Source organism: Anabrus simplex, chromosome 1 (genome assembly GCF_040414725.1).
Source record: "Anabrus simplex isolate iqAnaSimp1 chromosome 1, ASM4041472v1, whole genome shotgun sequence".
Lineage (NCBI taxonomy): Eukaryota > Metazoa > Arthropoda > Insecta > Orthoptera > Tettigoniidae > Anabrus > Anabrus simplex.
The window spans coordinates 1,015,400,415-1,015,423,577 of record NC_090265.1 but is presented as its reverse complement, the minus strand read 5'-3'; the positions used below and the strand labels follow the sequence as shown (position 1 = coordinate 1,015,423,577).

At 38.7% G+C, this 23,163-nt stretch overlaps 1 protein-coding gene across 1 annotated transcript in view; it reads left to right on the top strand.

Annotated features, from left to right (window-relative positions):
• Su(Tpl) (Suppressor of Triplolethal) overlaps nucleotides 1-21,307 on the top strand; it is a 471,359-nt gene extending 450,052 nt beyond the window's left edge. Inside the window, exons 9-10 of the mRNA XM_067149282.2 lie at nucleotides 15,832-16,003; nucleotides 19,937-21,307. Coding sequence (XP_067005383.2) covers nucleotides 15,832-16,003; nucleotides 19,937-20,095 — 331 coding nt within the window. The 3' untranslated portion in view covers nucleotides 20,096-21,307. The remainder of the gene's footprint in view (nucleotides 1-15,831; nucleotides 16,004-19,936) is intronic.
• Nucleotides 21,308-23,163: the final 1,856 nt, after the last annotated feature.

Below are 23,163 nucleotides of genomic sequence, written 5' to 3'. Positions count from 1 at the left end.
AAAAACCAACTGAACAAGTCCTCGGTGTCTTCTTAAGATGTGTCCTATCATTCTATCTCTTCTTCTCGTCAAGTTTAGCCAAATCGATCCCCTCTCACCAATTCGATTCAGTAGCTCTTCATTCGTGATTCGATCTATCCATCTCACCTTCAGCATTCTTCTGTAACACCACATTTCAAAAGCTTCTATTCTCTTTCTTTCTGAGCTAGTTATCGTCGATGTTTCATTTCCATACAATGCCACGCTCCACACGAAAGTCTTCAAAAACATCTTTCTAATTCCAATATCAATGTTTGAAGTGAGCAAATTTCTTTTCTTAAGAAAGCTCTTCCTTGCTTGTGCTAGTCTTCATTTTATGTCCTCCTTACTTCTGCCATCGTTAGTTATTTTACTACTCAAGTAACAATATTCATCTACTTCCTTTTAAGACTTCAATATTAATCTAATATTTTCTACATCACCTGCCTTTGTTCGACTGTACTCCATTACTTTTGTTTTGGACTTAATTATTTTCATCTTGTACTCCTTATCCAAGACTTCATCCATACCATTCAGCAACTTCTTGAGATCTTCTACAGTCTCAGATAAAATAACAATATCATTGGCAAATCTCAAGGTTTTGATTTCCTCTCCTTGGACTGTGATTCCCTTTCCAAATTTCTCTTTGATTTCCTTTACTGCCTGTTCTATGTAAGCAGAGGGGACAAACTGCAGCCTTGCCTCACTCCTTTCTGGATTGCTACTTTTTCAAAGCCCTCGATTCTTATCACTGCAGACTGATTTTTATACAGATTGTAGATAATTCTTCGTTCTCGGTATCTGATCCCTATTATCTTCAGAATCATAAATAGCTTGGTCCAATCAACATTATCGAATGCCTTTTCTAGATATACGAATGCCATGTCCATGGGCTTGTCCTTGATTCGATCTCTAAGATCAGACGTAAAGTCAGGATTGCTTCACGTGTTCCTACATTTCTTCTGAAGCCAAATTGATCTTCTCCCAACTCAGCTTCAACTTGTTTTTCCATTCTTCTGTAAATAATACATGTTAAAATTTTGCAGGCATGAGATACTAAACTAATGGTGCGGTAGTTTTCACACCTGTCAGCACCGGCTTTCTTGGGAATAGGTATAACAACATTCTTCTGAAAATCGGATGGGACTTCTCCTGTCTCATACATCTTGCACACTAAATGAAATAACCTTACCATGCTGGTTTCTCCTAAGGCAGTCAGTAATTCAGAGGGAATGTCATCAATTCCAGGTGCCTTGTTCCTATTGAGGTCACTCACAGCTCTGTCAAACTCTGACCTCAAAATTGGGTCTCCCATTTCATCAGCATCAACAGCCTCTTCATGTTCCAGAACCCAATTATCTACATCTTTACCGTGATACAACTGTTGGATATGCTCCTGCCATCTTTCTGCTTTGTCTTATTTCCCTAGAAGTGGCTTTCCATCTGAGTTCTTAATATTCATACACCTAGATTTCCTTTCTCCAAAGGTTTCCTTGATTTTCCTGTATGCAGCATCTACCTTTCCCAGGACCATACAGCCTTCGACATCCTTGCACTTCTCCTTCAGCCATTCTTCCTTAGCTACCTTGCACTTTCTATCCCCTTGATTCTTTAATCACCTGTATCCTTTTTTGCCCTCTTCATTTCTAGCATTCTTGTATTTTCGTCCTTCATCAATCAGGTCTAGTATCTCCTGAGTTATCCACTGATTCTTAGTTGATCTTTTCTTCCTTCCTAACATTTCTTCAGCAGCCCTACTGACTTCATTTTTCATGACTCTCCACTCTTCCTCTATAGTGTTTCCTTCAGCCTTTTCATTTAGTCCTTGTGCAACATGTTCCTTGAAATAATCCCTCACACTATTTTCTTTCAACTTGTCTAGATCCCATCTTTTTGCATTCTTTCCTTTCTTCAATTTCTTCAACTTCAGATGGCATTTCATGACCAACAAGTTGTGGTCAGAGTCCACGTCTGCTCCTGGGAAAGTTTTGCAATCCAACACCTGGTTTCTGAATCTCTGCCTAATCATAATGAAGTCTATTTGATACCTTCCAGTGTCTCCAGGTCTCGTCCACGTATACAGCCGTCGTTTGTGGTGTTTGAACCAAGTATTGGCAAGGACTAAGTTATGATCAGTGCAGAATTCAACCAGCTGACTTCCTTTCGTTCCTTTGTCCCAATCCATATTCTCCTACTGTACTACCTTCTCTTCCTTGGCCTACCAATGCATCTCAGTCTCCCATCACAATTAGATTCTCGTCACCTTTTACATATTGTATTAAATCTTCTATCTCTTCATATGTTCTTTCGATTTCTTCATCATCCACTGAGCTAGTAGGCATATAGACCTGCACTATTGTGGTGGGCATTGGTTTGGTGTCTATCTTGACAACAATAATTCTTTCACTATGCTGGTCGTAGTAGCTTACCCACTGCCCTATTTTCTTAATCATTATTAAACCAACTCCTGCATTTCCCCTGTTTGATTTTCTGTTGTTAATTCGGTAGTCACCTGACCAAAAATCTTATTCTTCCTGCCAACGTACTTCACTTATACCAACTACATCTAACTTTAGCCTATCCATCTCCCTTTTCAGATTCTCTAACCTACCACAACGATTCAAACTTCTAACATTCCACGCTCCGACTCGCAGAATGTCAGTATCCATCTTCCTGATGATCGCCCCCTCTCGTGTAGTCCTCGCCCGGAGATTCGAATGGGGGACTAGTTTACCTCCGGAGTATTTTACCCGGGAGGAAGCCATCATCAGTACATCATTCATACAGAGAGAGCTGCATGTCCTCGGGAGTTAGTTACGGCTGTAGTTTCCCGTTGCTTTCAGCCGTGTAGCAGTATCAACACAGCTAAGCCATGTTGAGTATTCTTACAAGGCCGTATCAGTCAATCATCTAGACTGCCGCCCTTGCAACTACCGAAAGGCTGCTACCCCCCTTTCGATGAACCATTTGTTAGTCTGGTCTCTCAACAGATACCCATCCGATATGGTTGCACCTGCGGCTCGGCTATCTGCATCATTGGGACACGCAAGCCTCCCCACCGCGGCAAGGTCACATGGTTCGCAGAGGAGGTTGTAAATATTATGTCATTTTTTATTTCAATTTTGAGATGTGATTAATTGTGATGTTCGGTTTTACAGAACTTTTTTCTCTGAACAAGTTCTGTAGTTTTTTCCTTCATATCCTATTTCACTTTTTTTAAATACGTAACTTACTGATGGCCAATTCAGATTCCGCTATGGTGTTAATTATGTTGTTTTGGTTGGGGGAGTTTGTCCGGTTATGTTTTGGTCCCTTATTCAAAATCTCTTAACTCGATCTTACTTCAATTTAAACTTGTAAGTTTCATAACTAGTGGATGAAACTCATGGTTGACTTGTTGTTCTTGTTGAGGTGTGTGAACATTATCTAAGTTACGTGCTGTTTTGTTGGATTTCAAGTATTCTAGGTTGTTTTTTTTCTCCCACCGGGCGAGTTGGCCGTGAGCTTATGGGCACGCAGCTGTGAGAACTTGCATCCGGGAGATAGTGGGTTCGAACCCCACTGTCAGCAGCCCTGAATTAAGGCCATGGCCGCTTCCTTCCCATTCCTAGGCCTTTCCTGTCCCATCATCGCCATAAGACCTATCTGTGTCGTGATGTAAAGCAAATAGCAGTAAAAAGTTTTTTTTTTTCCAAGGTGTCGTGTTTCTTCAAAATCATTGAAATGGTCTCTGATTAGCATGCTTTTGGAAAGAATCCCATTCTATTTAATAATAATAGAATAATTATTCACAAAGCTCAAATTGAATTGGTGAGGGGTGATATTAACATGTTCCCTACTTTTGTTGCAATGTTGACATTAAATGCGAGTGCGTCACTATTCACCGATGTCTTCACTGGTGTGTGTCACAAGGCACGTGTGGCTCATGCTAAGGAAGTAGTTCTGTGGGCTGCTGGTGGATGGCATAGGTATATTATTTTAAAATAATGAGATTGGCAACTGCAAGACAATCATAGTTCTCGCATTCCTCTGCAAAACAATCCACTAGCATTCTTTTTAGCAGCAATAATCATTGAAGTACACGAATGCCTCACGTAGCATAAGCACAGTACATTGTGTGAAATCCCATTCTACATGTTGGTAAAGTGGAATAATGGGGCCTTCTTCTACCACCATGTACTTTAATGTGTGATTTCTCTGTAGAGTAAAAGAATGACTGGGTCCTTGTTCTACTCACCAGATATGCCTCCTGAAGACATGCAAGGAATAGGAAAAAAGTGAATTCTGAAAAAATTGCTACTTGGGCCCTTCTTCAAGTAACTGCTTCTCAATTTTGTCCATAACCATTAGAAACAGAGGCGATGGCACACTCGCCTGTCTTGGTCTAATATAATTTCTAAACCATTCAGTCTTTCATTTAGAGTCTGTGCACTGCTGATGTAGTTGTACATTGCTTGCACCATTTCTACAGTTACTCAGGCTCTCTTTGACCACGATTTCCCACACCTTTACCCTGGGAAACACCATTGTATTCCTTGATTAGATCTTCCATTTCTAAAGCCGTATTGTTCCTTTTGAAGTCTCGTACCTTTCTTCTCATTCTTCTGTCTAATATCCTTTCCAGTATATTTGCCGATAGTGATAAGTTATCACACACTTTTTGTTCCCCTTTTATAAAGACTGGTATTATTCCCTTTCCCCAGTCCTCTGGCACAAGTTTCTGTACACCCATTATAGTCCAACAGCCTTTATCATTTCCATACTAATTTCATCCATCCCCAATGTTTTCCCCACCTCTAACATTGTTATACCATCTTCTGCTGTTGAGTCATCACACCATATTACTACAGTCTCCACTGCACAATTTCTCACATTGAGTCTTTCATCTTATCTTTATTTCATCTTAATGTGTAACTAACTCCCACCTATCCCTATTACTTCATATATTTCCATACAGTATTCTTTTACTACCAGCTCCATCCATTTCCATTTTTTGTGTAAATTCTCCTCAGCTTTTCTTCTCTTACCAGTTTCTTACATTTCCTTCTATTAAGATATTTCTGTTTGCTATTTTCATCTATATTCCATTTTTGCCATACTTTCTTTTCTTTCACTGCTTTTGTCACCTCATTCTATCACGGTGTCTCCTTTTCTTCCACTCTCATCGATGTTCTCCCACAGGCACTCTGTGCCCCATTTACAAATGCCCTTTTGAAGTGGGGCCATTCATCTTCTGCACTTCCTACTTCAGTAACTGGAATTTGTTGTTTCATATTCTCCAGAAATTCTTCCTGTACATTCTTATATTTTTATTTTACCACCTCTTATCTCTTATCATTTTTCCATTTTCTCCATTCTCACTTTTGCTATCACAACTCTATGATCTCCATTGAATGCTTCTCCTGTTAAAGTTGTTACATCCATCAACTGTTTGCGATCTGTCCATTCCACCAGAAAGTAATAAATTTCTGATTTTATTCTTCTGTCACCCCAGCCGTATCTTGTAATTTTCTGCTGTTTTTCATCAGAAACCATGTGTGGTCCACAGTCGTTTCATTTCTCGTTTCAATTCAAATAGTTCCTCTTCTTCATTCTTTCTCTCATATCCATATGGTACGATTACTTCTTCCTTTCCTCGTGTTTCGTTTCCCATCTGTGAATTTAATTCTCCCATTATAATTGCTTTGACATCAGTTATTTCCTTTTCTAGTTTCTCCAGGAATTCCTCAATATCCTCCTCTTTGTTACCTGTCTGTGGTGCATACACTTGTATGAAGTCCTTCACTTCATTCCTCATGCTCAGTCTAATTTTTAGTATCCTGCTACTGATGTATTTTACTATATCCACATTCTCCTCAAACTGTTTTGAAATTTTCAGGCCCACTCCATTTTTTACTTCTCAGCCTTTCCTCATTCTCTTCTTTCCTTTCCCCTTCCATGTAACTTTGTTACACCCCATCATTTCTATACTCTTTCTCCATAAAATCCACCACTTCTGCCTTTCCTGTCAGGGTCATAATGTTGATTTTGCCCATCTTCATGATGTCGGCTACTGGCCACCCATTTTTCACAGTTCCCCCAGTACCCAACAACTGCACGTCGCTTGCAGGGTATGCCCTAACCCTTTCTGACCCAAAAGTAGAAGTACCACAATCATATTTAGGCTATTATTCTGGTGGGGTCACCACCCTGAGGCATTTAATACCTACTGCCAGGTGTGTAACTTGAAGCCGCTCCTCAGGAGTATAGATGCCTTTTGCAACCGCTTCACTGAAGTACAGATGTTGCTGACAGGAGGAAGGTCTTCCGTTTCATCTGCCATTGGGACTGAAGTCTTCCGCTATCTAAACCGATGACCATGTTCTCCTTTCTGGTGAATTTGTGTGTCATTTCCTACACAAAGCATTGACCTGGCCTCCAGAGGGAGGACTCCATCCCCGTAGCCATTGGTCACCCTGTGTGTTAAGTTTGGTAAAGGCCAGACAGTCGCAGGTGGTGGTAGTAGTCCAGTCTACTGTCACATAAGGTAGGAGGATGATTATGACCTGACAACAATCAGGGCTACTCCACTGTGCCATTTTAATCCTTTCTGTAGACCTTAATAATATGAAGATATTTGGTCACAAATCGACCCCCTTTATAGCTCCATTGTAATAAAGGGCATAGAGAGGCTTTCTAACAGGTTCACTGTCTCCAATTTCCTTTCCAGAGTCTACTAGACAGTCACAGTGGCTTGGCAGTGTACAAACATGAGAACAGTTCGTTTGTCAACCTACTTGATAACTCTAGTACTGTGTTTGCACATTTTACCCATCACCTTTTCTTTCTTCATTTTCTCTTTGACAGTCAATGGCTGTCCACATCTGTTGCTATGAAGGCTCCCACACATAAATGTTTCATTCCTCAGGTCTTCTGTTAGAGGTACACTTGTGTAGAAATTATCAGCATGTAGGGTACAACCTTCATTTAGAAACCCCTTAAAAGCTCCATCAAAATAGAATGAGCATGACCAACTCCACTTTTACTTACACTGCATAGGTCTTCGTTCTAACAGTATAGCCTTCTTTCATACAGAGGGGTCTAGAAAAATGTAGACACTCTTTGATAGTTAATATCTTAGGAAGAAAATGACATATCATTGCAATTCTTGTACATTAGTGTAGTCCATTGTTTTCTCAACAGATGGTCACGTGAATGGCGTGACAATCTTGGCGTGCATTGTCCAGCAGATGACAGTGCAGCAATGAATTAAGTAAGGTTGTCGTTCGAGCAACGCAAGGCCATATTGAAGTGGTACTGGAAGTACGAAAACATGATGGAAGTACAATGGCAATGGCGTGATGTGTACGGAACTCTGCCACCAACACATACAACAATTTATCGGATTTGGGATAAATTTGAAGCCGACGGTGCTGTTCAGGATGTGCATAAGAAAGGGTCTGGCCGACCATAAAGCATCAACAAGTCCAGCTTCCAGTGCTGCTGTGTTGCAACATTTTACTAGGTCACCTCAAAAATCTGTGAATCAGGCTGCATGTTAAAGCAGGGTAAGCCGATCAACCGTACGATGAATTCTGAAGGCTGCAAAGTGTACATTCCAAGATCGTTACTCGGTATGAACGAGGACAACCCGTATCAAAGGATGGAGTACTGCGAGTGGTTTGAAGGCATGCTTCACGCAGATGAACGGTTTGCAGGGATAGTTATCTGGTCTGATGAGGTGCAATTCTAACTGAACCGTACTGTAAACTGCCAAAACTGCGTGTACTGGGCTCCTGTAAAATCCTCACGTTCACGTGGAAACAAACATGTTAATCTACTCTTGTGTTAGTGTGTGGTGTGGTCTGTCATGGGGAACAGCCCGAAATGCAGATCATTGGTGACTGATTGCTATCCTTCCATTCTTCTTCAGATAGATCTGTGCTTTCCATAGGTATGGTTATTGTTTCCCTTGACAACTTCTCCGTGGCAGAGACCAGCTGAGCAAACAATGTGGCCATCGCTGTTATCCAATCCTTCAGACATTTCCATGCGTGCTCAGTGCTCGAACATCAATACTATCCATAACCGGTTCTTCCGCATCCATTTATTCGTTAGCTGATCTAAGTTGATAGCTCTCGTGCTCCACCATAAAACACCTCTTTCCACAGCCTCAGTCTTACCCCTTTGTCTTTTTTTCAGTGTCCAACTCTCCAAGCCATATATCCGAATACTTGCAACCTCTTTGTTTTTTGTTCATCTGGATAAGTGAAACTCCAAAAGATCTCATTAAGCCTAAAAGTGCCAACTTTGTTTCCTGTAGTGTCTGCACATATTCCTGAAGTTTGTAGTCCGCTTATTAAATGCTAACAGTAGTCACAAATTTTATCAAGAAATGTTACATATATAAATTTTTTGAGCAAATTATGTATTTTAATTATATGCAGTAAATAACTTTATTAAAGAAATGGAAGATCTAAAAATCACTTTGATAACTTAAAAAACAAAATAAAATTTTAATCAATTCAAAATTCAAGGCAAAATGATCAGAAAAACACTTAAATGAGTTGAAAAATCTACATACATACATACATCATTATAGACCGTTATGCCTTTCAGCGTTCAGCCACAATCCTCTGTATGCTACTAGTGCTGTGGCCTCGTTTAGTTCTATACCTCTTATCTTTAAATCATTAGAAACTGAGACTAACGATTGTCGTCTTGGTCTCCCTCTACTTCTCTTACCCTCCATAACAGAGTCCATTATTCTCCTAGGTAGCCTGTCCTCCTCCATTCGCCTCACACGATCCCACCACTGAAGCCGGTTTATGCATACAGCTTCGTTCAAGGAGTTTAAGATATCCTGAGTCCACCTTGCTTTTGCTCCTGTAAAGCAAAGTTGGTCTGAAATCAGACCAATGTAAAAATAGTTTCGTCCGAGAGCTGACTTCCTTCTTACAGAATACTGTTGATCGCAACTGCGAGCTCACTGCATTAGCTTTACTGCACCTTGATTCAATCTCACTATGTTACCATCCTGAGAGAACACACATCCTAAATACTTGAAATTATCTATCTGTTCCAGCTTTGTATCACCAATCTGGCATTCAGTTTTGTTGAATTTCTTACCTACCACCATCAGTTTAGTCTTTGAAAGGCTAATTTTCATACCATATTCACTGCAACTATTTTCAAGTTGCAAAATATTGGACTGCAGCCTTTCGGTACAATCTGCCATTAAGACCAAGTCATCAGCATAGGCCAGACTGCTTACTACATTTCCACCTAACTCAATCCCTCCCTGCCACTTTATACCTCTCGGTAGATGATCCATGTAAACTACAAACAACAAAGGTGAAAGATTACAGCCTTGTCTAACCCCTGTAAGTACCCTGAACCAAGAACTCATTCTACCGTCAGTTCTCACTGCAACCCAATTGTCAGTACAAATGCCTTTGATTGATTTTAATAATCTACTCTTGATCCCATAGTACCCTAGTATAGTGAACAATTTTTCCCTCGGTACCCTGTCGTACGCTTTCTCTAGATCTACAAAACATAAACACAACTCTCTATTCCTCTTGTAGCATTTTTCAATTACCTGGCACATACTGAAAATCTGATCCTGACAGCCTCTCTGTGGTCTGAAACCACACTGGTTTTCATCCAGCTTCCTCTCAACCACTGATCGCACCCTCCCTTCCAAGATGCCAGTGAATACTTTGCCTGGTATACTAATCGATGAGATACCTCGATAGTTGTTTGCAATCCTTCATGTTCCCTTGCTTATAGATAGGTGCAATTACTGCTTTTGTCCAATGTGAGGGTACCTTACCAACACTCCATGCTAATCTTATTATTATATGAAGCCATTTTATCCCTGCTTTCCCACTGTACTTCACCACTTCAGGTCTAATTTCATCTGTTCCTGCTGCTTTGTGACAATGGAGTTTATTTGCCATCTCTTCTACTTCCTCAAGCGTAATTTCACCAATATCATTTTCCTCCTCCCCATGAGTTCCTTTGTTGGCGACACTACCATGAAGATTTCAATTTACGTTGAGATGATTCTCAAAATATTCCCTCCACCTGTCCAGTGATTCCCTGGAATCTATTATGAGTTCACCTGCATTACCCAAAACACTGTTCATTTCCTTTTCCCTCCCTTCCTAACATTCTTTATTACTGTCCAGAAAGGTTTCCCTGCTGCTTGACCTAGCCTTTCCAGTTTATTACCAAAATCTTCCCATGACTTTTTGGATTCAACAACTATTTGTTTCACTCTGTTTCATCTATGTGCAATTCCCTGTCTGCATCAGCCCTTGTTTGGAGCCATTTCTGTTAAGCTTTCTTTTTACATTTGCAAGCTGCTCTCGCTTCATCATTCCACCAAGATATTTGCTTTTTTCCTTTTTTACACAGTTGTTCCTAGACATTCCCTTGCTTTTGCTACTACAGCATCCCTGTATACCACCCATTCTCTTTCTATATCCTGAACCTGCTTACTGTTCACTATTCGGAACTTCTCACTAATTATATCCATGTACTTCTAATTTGCTCGTCCCGGAGATTTTCTACCCTTATTCGTTTGCAGACAGAGTTCACTTTCTCTATCCTAGGCTTAGAAGTACTTAGTTCACTGCAGATCAGATAGTGGTCTGTTCCATCGAAAAATCCCTGAAAAATCTGTACATTCCTAAAATTTCCTGAATTCGAAGTCTGTTAAGACATAGTCTATTATGGATCTGGTACCCCTAGCCTCCCATGTGTAGCGGTGTATAGCCTTATGCTTGAAGAATGTATTACCCCCTCCAGGTGGGGGATGCAAATGTATAATACCCCCGCGGTATCCCCTGCCTGTCGTAAGAGGCAACTAAAAGGGGTGACCAAGGGATGATCAAATTAGAACCATGGGACTACTTGTAATTAGTACCATCTTGCAGGGGGAACATCATGGGTTGCATTTACTTGCGCTTAGTACCACTATGTTAGGTACGCAATAGGTTTGTGATTAGTAGCGACAGTGTGTGAATCAGGATGAGGGTCTTACAGTACCTGTGATTCGTACCCCTATATGAGCAACACCATGGGATGAGCGTTACCATGGTTCTGCCTTGCCTATGCTTAGTTCCCACTATGTGAGGAATACCACAGGATAGTTCGAGTCCCTGTGGTTAGTCAACTTACATGAGGAGCGCCATAGGTTTGTGTTGCCTGTAAATAGCACCGCAATGTGCGAAACACCATAGGTCTGTGTTACATGTGCGCATTATACTACCTGTGAATAGTACCATAATGTGTGGAATACCGCAAGTCTACGCTATTTTTGATTAGTACCGCCAAATGACAAATACCATGGTTCTACTTTCCTAGCGATAAGTACCATTATGAGGGGCCAATGACCTGGATTTTGGACCCGTTTCGACTACAAGCATAATCGATTCAGCATCGTGCTATAGAAGCAGTCCCTTGGTCAGTAATACTATCTTGTGCCAGCTTCTGTGCATGTGATTCACTCTGGGTCGGTTCCACTGATTGTTTTAAATTCATATCCATCTATCCATTCATTCTTCATCCTCACAGTTTGAATTCTGGTCAGTGGAGGATTTTGGACTTTTAATTTGTCATAACATTTTGTCTCATTTCGTACCATTAGGGGCTGATGACCTTGATATTAGGCCCCTTCAAACAAGCATAATCATCATCATCGAGTGTATTCATTACTGCTAAACTCATGCTAGCGCTCTGTAATAGTGTTCTGGTTGTCCCCAGCATTTTTCATGTATGTCTACGTTTCATCCGGAGCATCATTTAGATGATCTTGGATCTTCCTTGCTTCTTGGTGTGTCCACACACAGCACACTGCCTCTCCTGTTACCTTGGTAGCTGAACATAATAATGCTTGCTGTTAACTGGTGACTAGGATGGTGTGAGAGGAACAGCCACTGCAGGTTCTGATGCACAGAGCGATTCAGTTATCTCTCCTATGAAGTTGTGTCTTTCTAGCCGTTGTCCAGGATCAGTGTTGTCGCAGTAAGCTGTGTATGCATTGAGGAGATTAGTGTCCTTAATGGTTTGGAATATTTTCCCCCAGTACCTTCAGGTGGCATGTGTACCAGCAACACAATAATGCTTTTGGTTCTTCAAATCCAACCCTACCCATGTGTTTATTATAACCAATGATGTGGTTTTGTTTTAGCATTTCCTTCCCATTTCTCATTTTCACTGTAACTGTCTGCTTGATATGCTGTACTCAAACCGAAGACTGGTTTTCTGTGTTTCTTTTCTATGAAGACATTGGTCATAAACTCTCCCTTTCTGAAAAACATGCTTTCACTGCCTTTAGGTTGAGAACTAGTGAGCTGAGCAGCTGGGCCCTTTGAGTTTACACGTACTGTTCCAGTCAACATGACACCAGCCTTGTGTAATTCTTCAGCCAGAGGTATTTTTGGTATAGAAATTATCAGTGTACAAATGATGACCTTTACTGAAAAGATGGCACTTTTCTACACCCTATGAGCCATCCCGTCTGGATCACCTGATGCAAAGAATTTAGAACCACTATATAGTTAGTGACATAGCCTGATTTGCTTTCACATAGTTCATAATTCTTTATGCCAAACCTAGCATGCCTTTTGTTTGGCGTGTACTGTATATAAGCAGTTCTGTTCTTCATTGCAATAAGCGACTCATAACTGATCTTTGTGACATATACAATTTCTTCCACAATGCGTTGGTGAAATCCAGCCCAGGGTGAACCTTGTACCAGGACTATAACTAGCGATTGGTATTGTTACCATCTAAATGACGGACCCTATTTATAAGCTGAAATTGATTTCTTGACATTGATTTTGAATAAAAGGGTTGATACTGAGAGAATCTGGTGTCTCAGTGCTTTTTCTCATCCTTTCTTGGATTTAGTCCCACATTCAAACAATAACAAAGCAGGTCTTTAGTTTTTTCAATGGTCAGGGGTTTGAATTGTTTTATTCTTGAATGTGGGTGAGAATTAATAAATTCATTCTAATTAGCAAGCAAATCTTCCTCATACTTATAGTTTCAGCCAAAATCATGTTCTACAATTGGAGAGGAAAATAGAGAAGGAAGTAACAAATAGCCTTCGAATTTCAAGATTATGTTGAAAACCTGTAGATCTAGGCCTAAATTTTAGTCAGACTTGCTCAGTTTCAGGAGGGTTAATTCGTGTCCAAATTGTTTGATTAGGTGTAGTCCTACCTGCATTAGCACCATCAAGCCCATCTTGAAGAGGTACATCATTGTCGGAGTCACTTATGTGATCGCAGTTTTCCAGCATTTCTACCTGCTCTGGCCCACTCTCACTATCGTCACTTGTATCAATACTGTTAATTTCCCTGCATTCCACATCACTGAAATCACTTCCTTCATCTATTAATCCTGCAATAAGGTCGGTATCGCCAGCAATGTTAACATCTTGAGTCGCCATCTTGACCACGTAAACGTTGAAATTCAAAGCAAAAAAGATACATAATATGGAATACTTACATAGATATGGAGCTCCTTACGGCAGTGGAAGTAAATCTCAAACTATGCTCAACAACTTAGCGTGTGTCTTACATCGATAGATGTCACCTAAGATACCTTTTTCGCGACTTTTATTAATGTCCTTTTTTTTTTTTTTTTTTACTCTGGCACTACAGACAGTCGCACAATGTAGAAAAAAATCGACTGTTGGCACTTGTAGGGTTAAGGATCTAATAGCTATCATTACTTATCATGCAAGATATATGCTCATCACATAGGCCAGTGTTGTCATTAATGATCCCAAGTACTTGCGCACATCTGTATTTCTTACCTGGCCAAGCTTGAAACTCAAATCCTCGCCTTGTTCACTTTCAACAAGATATTCTGTTTTATCCATATTGACTGTTAATCCCCATTGTCTATATTCATCCACAAACTTTCTCATTTGATACATGGCATCATGTCCGTCCAGAGCCAGGAGTACTTGATTATCACCAAACAGTAATGTAAGCATTGATGCTGTCCTGGCACACCCAAATTTCTGTTCTACCTATTCCAATAGCTAGTCATAACTTAAACAAAATTGGTGTCATAGATCACCATTGTCTCAATCCTTAACTTGTTTCAAAATTTCTGATATTGTATTACCAACCTTCCCAGCTGGCTTGCATCTGTAGTACATTCTTTTCACCAGATCTATTTTTGCTCCACTTTTGCTAACATATTCCAATGCTTTCCATAGTAACTTCCTTGGCCTGAGGCTTTTCTATATTAACAAACACCAAATGGCACATCTGTTGTACACAAAAGATGAGACCCACACAACCTTTCCCAGCAGTTCCTGAGATACACCACCTCTTGCAACCTTTTCAATTCTGTTCGTTACTATACTACTGAACAACTTATTCAATGAAGCCATGATGCTTATTACTCTATAATTAGTCTGATTTCTCTTATTCCCTTTCATATATAGCAGTAATATATCTTCCACTCCTAGAATACTTCGTCTCCTTTAACCACTTATTAGTTACTAATGCTGCTACTACTCCATATTTCAATAATTCTGTTAGTATACCTTCTTAATTAAGGCCACAATCACTTCCTTCCCTTTCCTAGCCCTTTCCTATCCCATCGTCGCCATGAGACTTATCTGTGTCGATGCGAAGTAAAGCAAATTATAAAAAACAAAAAATTATGGGTTTGCGGGTATTTCCCAAGAAAACATTGCATCTTTCTCCTTATATCATCACTTAAGAAACAATATCATTTAATCTGACAATGCTCTTTCTATCCATTATTTTCCTTAAGACTGATCACACCTCCCAGCCTTATGGATATGAAGTCCTTCAGAACAATTTTCTTTGTGTTCATTTTCCTATGTCCACCTGTAAAGGAAAATAAACATTAAATATGGTATACTGGAGTGCGCAAACATGTCGTGCATACATACATTCCTAGAGTACGGTACGGTAATGTTCATTTTCTTTTACACGTAAGCATACTTTCACAGTAAAGGACTTGTTTCCATGCAATCTTCTCATTTAATACCACATTTTACTGGCATTCTTTGAATTATATACTGTGTTGTTGACTGCTACACGCTAAATAACTTAGCTCGACTGATGAGACTGAAGAAGACAGAATGAAGATACGAAGAAGGAACTTTCGGTTCAGTCCTCATTTACGGATGGTTAATGCCTTTACGATGTCATAAACTGCCTTGTCTCATCATCATCATCATCATCATCATCATCATCACCATCATAGTCGTTTTCCAACTCCAGTTTCCTGGGTGTGGTGTACAAGCGCTCACCATCTCTTCCTGTCCGCATACATATTCTGTTCCAGGACATCTTCCCATTTGAGACCTCTCTCGTCCACATCTGATTTCACTGTGTCTATCCAATGTTTCCATGGTCTTCCACTTGGTCTCTTTCCTTTGACAGTAAGGTTGAAGTGTTGTCTGCCAGGTCTCTTGCTGTTCATTATCATAATTTGCCCATACCACTGAAATCTATGCTTCTTCATTACACTGGTAATAGACCTCACTTGTTGACACTAGACTTGTTCCTTCAAATATTTTTATTTATATATAACTTAACCTTATACAGTGAATGCCATATTCTGCTAAAGCTCATGATTTTATAAATTTATACCAATGTGGTAATGTTTTTGAAACAAGTTATGCTTAAACCTAGATGATATTTGTTGATTGATCTATCTCTATAAAATTTGTATATCAGCTTCTCATTTTCTCCCTGTTCCCTTAGTCTTCAAGTATGATTCATTTTTTTGTAAAACATTTTAATCATTAAACATTTTTCGCTTCAGGAGTTACACCACAATACGCAACAGTGAGCAACGCAGTCGATACAAAGCCGATTTCAATGCAGACTATAGCGAGTACCGTGACTTACATGCTATTGTGGAAACAGTGTCTCGGCATTTTGCCCAGTTGGAAGAAAGGTTAAGGCAAGAAAAAGTAAATAGTCCAGGTTGGAAGGTAAGTTTTTTGTTGTAGATGTTTTTACTCACTCAGATTAAAGCAATTATAACATGCCCTAATTGTTACACTTTTGTTTGATAGGTTTCTGTATTTTCTCCTGAGTTCCCCAAGGATTGTACAGCTTGTTCAGTGTTGTAGTTTGTGCATGATGTGCTGACATGTATTGAATGCAAGATCACAGTCATCCTTTCCTGGAGTCGAAATTAACTACTGTAGTACCCATGCAGATGTCTCTGAAAATGAGAGTATTCAGCAGATCAGTGGTTGCTGTCTTGCTTTTGTAGTATGTCTTGTTTTCTGATATGGGGTTGGGAATGAGGTGAAATTAAATTATATTCATGAATTTTTTATGGCTGGATAAACCTCCCTGTCACAAACCCAGTTGAGAAGCTAATAAGGATAAAACAAATTATTGGGAATAAAATTGGGTAAGAAGATGGAAGGAATCGTCTGTGGTCTGTGAATGGGAAATGTCCTGGTGGTTGCCTGGAAGTGAAAACGGGAGACCACAGAAGCCACTGATGAGGTTCGAACCCACTTGCAGAGCCTGGCTATACAGTATATGAGTAAAACATTAACACATCTGACCATTCCTGCCATTTTGGTTTTGCATTAGCAAATTTGCCTGTGACACCTTTGTAATTTATCTCTTAAATAATTAATTTTCAATGGCAAGCACAGAAAGATGGACCAAGAATTAGTTTGAAATGATCATAAATAATTTTTAAATCTTTACAAGGTCTTAATACAACCTTTCAGCTGAGCCACTTGAAACGTGAATACATAAATACGTCTTTACACTGTAAATAAACTGGAACATGGCATGGGCACAAAACAAATGGCAATTAATTGACAGTCAATAACAGTTGTAAACAGTGCAGGTAGTTAAATATATAGAGATATCTTGATTGTGTACCCTGAAACAAAGAAAATAATGGTGTGACCAACAGTGCCCACAGCCCTCCGCAGTGTGGTATGTCCCTCATTCTCATTGTCAGATATCCTTCTGAATAATTTCATACCTCGTTGAAAAAGTTCTATGGACATGGTTCAATTTTTTTGCAACCCTTGTCCTGCCTGAATACGGTCTATATCACTTGCAAGCTTGGTGGATTTCCAATAGGGTTATGGTGGTGGTGGTTATTGTTGTTGTTGTTGTTGTTGTTGTTAAGGTGTATGCAATGGCATTATCAGCACCTAGATAGTGACTTAATATTAGCATTAAGTTTTGTCATATAGACTCTTCACAAAAAATAGGATCTGATAAGCCCATCAGCATAAATTTGTGTCTACACAGTCTCATCGCTCCACAGAATGATTCTGTAAAAATTTTCTTGTATTATGTACTATTCACAGAATACTTTATGCCTATCAGGATCATCCGCATTCAGAATTTGAAGTGAAGTAGGGCAGTATAGTTTCACCTTGAACATTTTTGGCATCTTTTGGAGGCTTGTTCTTGAAAACCCATACTACTTGTATACTTTTCAGAATTCATTTGGTTGGAGATTATACAACACATTGTGCTATACTCATAAGATTTTCTTTTGTAGTCACACTTCTAGGCCTACCTGGCCTAAAAAGAGCCACTACAGTCCCAGTCTGTTCAACCCATTTTTTTACATCATGGACTGCTTGTGAAAATGGAAGTTCATAGTTTGGAAAATGCTGCTCAAGTCACTCAGCCTCATCGTTATAATTGTGGTCACATAACCACTTTTGAAATAAAAATATACTTTCTGTCTTTGTTAACTTTCTATTCTTTGCAAAAATTAAAAATGTAACAAAGATAAAAGTCACTTCTTACAGATAATAATTCACTAACCAGAACATAACCAAACAAAACCTATGATTACATCAATTGACAACTGTTTCATCCTGCAGCTTCTACTCTAATCAATTCAGAACAGAATAACTGCTATTGCCAAGCAGGTTACGGGCCACCCTGCCTGTAGAACTACTTAGCTGTATTCAAGGCAGTAAATGATTTGATTTTTGTCATTTGAATAAATGCACTAAACGTATAACAAATTATTTCAATTTCACTTTTATTTACCTTTTTAAACCAAGCTTTCAGTGAAAACACCACTATTTAGTGTATATGAAGTAATTTTAAGCACTTAGTGAAAGTTTAACAAACCACATATTTCAACATTGCTTTCCTTTAGTTTTTGCCAGTCTTCTGATTTAAAGTCTGGCTCCCTGGCTAAATGGTTAGCATGCTGGTCTTTGATCAAAAGGGTCCCGGGTTCGATTCCTGGCAAGATTGGGAATTTTAACCATCCTCGGTTAATTTCGCTGGCAAGGGGGCTGGGTGTATGTGTCCTCTCGCCTACGGGCGTCAAACATGTCCTCAGACACTCCCAGCACTAAAAGCCATACATCATTTCATTTTCTGATTTAAAGTGATTTGAAAGTATTATTACAGACTGCTCATTCCCTCATTGTGGTTACATTTTCTTGTACACAACAATGTCCCATCGTTGCCATAAGACCTCTCTGTGTCGGTGCGACGTAAAGCAACTTGCAAAAAAAGAAAACATTATGTAATTTCACTGTTATCTTGCAGAAGCAAATTCTTTTTTGCATTTTGTACTCACTTTTGCAGTTTATCATGCATTGATATACTTTCATTCTTTAACACCTAAATCATTTGACCTCATTTTGCTTTTACTTCAAATGCAAAAATCTTCATTATGTTTCTCTCTTCTCTACATGCACTTATCTTAAGGTAACCAGTGATTTTTCCATTTACGATTCCATGTAAGGCTCCAAATCAGAATATGAAAGTGGCATTTTGTTCTTGCAGTTATGTACATCGCTTTAAAGAGGATTTTGATCTTTACTTTCTAAAGCTTATTCTAGAAGCTTAATTTTGTTTCTAACATGACTGGAGGTATGTATTTGTGCATTTTCCAATTGAATTTGTGTTTGTCCTTGTCCAGAAAATCATTTTACAGATGCTATTTAGCATCAGGGAACAATGTGATGCTCTCATGTATTGATCTTTATGGAGCCAATAAATGCACCCATCTATAGAGCAGAGAAGGCAATTGAATTTTCAGCTCTTTCATCTTACAGTAGGTGATTAAAATATTGTCCTTTTAAAATTGATCGTTACCAGTAACAGAAGTAATATTTTTCAGTTATTTCAATTAGTAACATGGATTCATCAGTGATAATGTAAATAGTATTCCTTTTGTTTTCTTCTTTTGTTTGATTTTGACCCCTATTGAACACGGACTAGCAACTACAATATCCTGGATCATCTTTTTCCTCCACTGGCTTCCGATTATACAGCTTCTTTTGTTGGCTCATCGCTTTCTTTCTTTCTTTCTTTCTTTCCTCTGAAAAGACTCCTTTTGAAGATTTCTTTTCTACATCTCCTCGGTAGTCTTTAAAACCTGAAACTAATTGTCAAAATTGGTTCCTATGTTGAATGTCTTCCTGACTAATGCCCATTCTCTCCATATCGGTATATATCTCTGTAAACCACCTGGAAACAACTTTTTCCCTTCGAAATGTGTAAGGAGCTTTCGAATCAGCCTTCCTTGATTCATATGTAGGATATGACCATTAAATTGTGTTAGTCTCTTCTTCATCGACTCTGTATTTCTATGTGAAAGAAACATATAAAATATTATAACGCCTGAAAGACGTGGACCCAGTTCATTAAGTTTCGATGAAGGTACAAATTATTTGTATAACCCTTTAAAATGATTTCATTAAAAGTGAAAATGGTAGTCTATGACTGACAAAAGATTTGTATGTTAATCATTATTATAAATGAATCTGTTAAAAATGAACAAGTACATAGGTGAAAAACTGGTGTAATGTACTGTATCATGAAATTATTTCATTTTGACATGTGTTACTTGAAGTTAACATTTTTCATATTCCATTAATTGCATTTGCTTTGTTCTCTTTCAGCAAATAAAGCAACAAATCATGCGAGAATATCAGGAGAACAAGCGCAACGCAAAACACCAGGAGGCAAAGCGCAGGTTCCAATACTTGCATGAGAAACTGTCGCACATAAAGCGTCTGGTCCTGGAATATGACTCGGCTGTTTCTGGTAATCATTACTGACCCTGGGCTATTTCAGCACCAACCACGCTGCCTACTCATTTTCAACAACGACTAGAAGCAAGACAGAATCTCGGGGGTTGAAAACTTTACGAAGGAGTTTAATCGCCATTATTTGTATATTGCTTGTGTGATTGGAAAGTGTTTGTGGATTATGGCTTCTTCTGGCCCTTTTATTTCCATGACTTTAAGAATAATTGTGGTTAAATTGGATCAGTGATGTATGGGAAGATCGAGGAATTTTTATTAGATTGTTGCCATAGGTTGGAGTTTAGTGAGGCGTATGTTATGTATCCCCTCTTTATTACCATCAGAAAGGACATGTTGGTGTAAGTGTCTGGCCTCTGGATTCTTATTAAAGTAACAGCAAATTTATTTCCAGTGAAAATATTCTCCATGGATACTGGTACTATACTTTATGAATAGGTTAATGTGAAAGCTCTGATCTTCACTCAGGATTGCTTTGAAAAGAAGAGAGGTTGACGCTTGACTAACAGTAAATGTAGGTATACCTACCAAGTAGTTGTTTATTCACACTATTGACACCACAGATAGAGAAGCAAGCTCCTGAACACATCAGTCCTGTTGTTTCTTGATTTCTCATTCATTCCTAAATCATTACTCTGTCATTACTTCGTAACTACATGAACATCCGAGTAGAAACATATGCATACTTGAAGCTTAAACAAATTATTGGAAAATTTTTCATGGAATGTCTAGTGTTGGCACCTTTAAGTTTGTAAATGAAACAATTTTGTCACGATGATGTTTGTTCATGCAACTAACTATTGATGCTACGTACGTAATAAGGCTGTTGCCAGATGTACAGTTTTACCCGAAACAATCCGATTATTCTCACTTTGTTTTGTGTACCTCAAAACCTAATGCTGACTGTTCCCTTTTCAGAAAACAAATTCTCTATTTTTAAATCTTGCATATTAGAGTTCTTCTTAACTTGTGCGCAGTTGTGATCAAAGAGTACAAAATCTTATAGTGGTACCATATATATTTATTAGTTTATATATATCCTTGACATCTTCTTTCATTCATCTATCAAATGTCCGGGGTGTTGTTTAATTTTCATTCTACAAGGTAAAGAAATCAAAAGTTCTTAAGAGTTTTGACAGTAATAATAATTACAAGTTGTCCATTTCATGACCGTATCGATGAATATAATCAAGAAGTTAGTAAAATAACCACCTAATCGATACTTTATTATTGCCTCAGGCAAAATTGAATATAAATTAGCACTTACAGGACATATTTCGACCACTTAGTGGTCCTCTTCAGCTGTATAAAGAAAGAATTGAGAAGAAAAAACATTAGGACAATAAGCACAAATAATAAAAGTTCTTTGGAGACCCTCTAGACAGCGCAGAATAAACATCTTTTCCAAGCAAGAACGAGAGGCAAGATGTCCTGTTCTGATGACCTCCATTTTTTAACAAAGGAGTCTCCAAAGAACTTTTATTATTTGTGCTTATTGTCCTAATGTTTTTTCTTCTCAATTCTTTCTTTATACAGCTGAAGAGGACCACTAAGTGGTCGAAATATGTCCTGTAAGTGCTAATTTATATTCAATTTTGCCTGAGGCAATAATAAAGTATCGATTAGGTGGTTATTTTACTAACTTCTTGATTAGTAATAATAATGGTGTGTGGCCTCCAGTGAGGCCTGGTACAGATCTTTCAATTTGACACTGTATAGGCGACCCATGTGTCTATGAGTTTCGACAGTAATTAAACTTCACCATAAACTACCTCTCTGTCCTTTTGGTCGTGTTCTATTTAATTTTGGCATATCTCCTCCGTAATTCATGGACAGTTTGCGAGGATGAAATTCCTTTCTATTGATGTGTGTGTTTGGTATTTAACTGTAAACCTGCAAGAAAATTCAATAGATGTGACTGTGGTCACTGTAGTTTTCTTCTTTGCACCATCTAATGCAGTAACTCCTTCACTTGGTTTTACAAACTTCACTACTATTCAGACATGCTTACCTGACCAATCCTATTCTTTTCTTATAAAAGCTACATGTTTCTCCTTTATTACCAACAGGCAATCAACAAGGTAGTGGAAAATGAGGCTCATTTGATCTGCATTACGTCTCTGTTTTTTAACAGTCCTTACAGTTCTTTTTTTAATTTTCCATGCACATCTTTAAAGTAAAGAGATCAGTTCAGCATTAGGTGTCTGTGCTACCTATGACGCCTCTCGGAGTGATACGGCCATCCGGGTTATATTCTTTGTGCCCATTCTTCCAACTACCTTTGACATGTTCTTCCCACCTTGTGATGGTCTTTATGTTCTTAAACATGCTTCTTTTTCTACTTACTAAGTTCATATCTTGTATTTCTTCCCTACAATGGAACTCAATATCAGCAGTCCTAAACCAAGTCATTATTGTAAAACCTTGTTAATTCAAAGTCGTTGGGACGCAGAAATCGGACTTCGAATTACGCGATTTTGAATTAACCACCAAATCGTAATTCAGAAATGCCAACCCTTGTGGTGTCACAAAGTATCCTAAGACCCGTTACTGCATGCAATTAACCTTAATTCACAGTTTAAACCTTTCAAATGCCATGGAAAATAAAAAGAATGATTTCCAAAATGTATCCATCCAACAAGGTGCATTTACAGTATTCAAATAATGCACTTGTATAACTCACCGGCAAACATAACCTCACACAATGACATTTTTTTTTTCAAAAAGAAAAATGATTCAAAGAAGAGGAGAAATCTGTACTGGCTCCCCTGTGCAAGTGCTTTATTCATTGGATTCCTGTACTGGATGCATTTTAGATGCCTGTACTTGCACTGAAAGTACCCAATGCCCTTAAAATATCGTGGCTTATCGAACTTTCCTATGATGAGGGGAGGAAGTCTCTTGCTTTCGTCTGTATTACAACACAGTACGGTGACTATCCTTATACGATTTCCTGCCATGGCACCTGTCCATGGCCGCCTTGTCTCGTAATTTAGAAATGGCAACTCTTGCCGCATCACGAAGTATTTTAAGACCACATAATGCTTGCAGTCTACTTGATTTTCAGTTTAAACCTTTCAAAT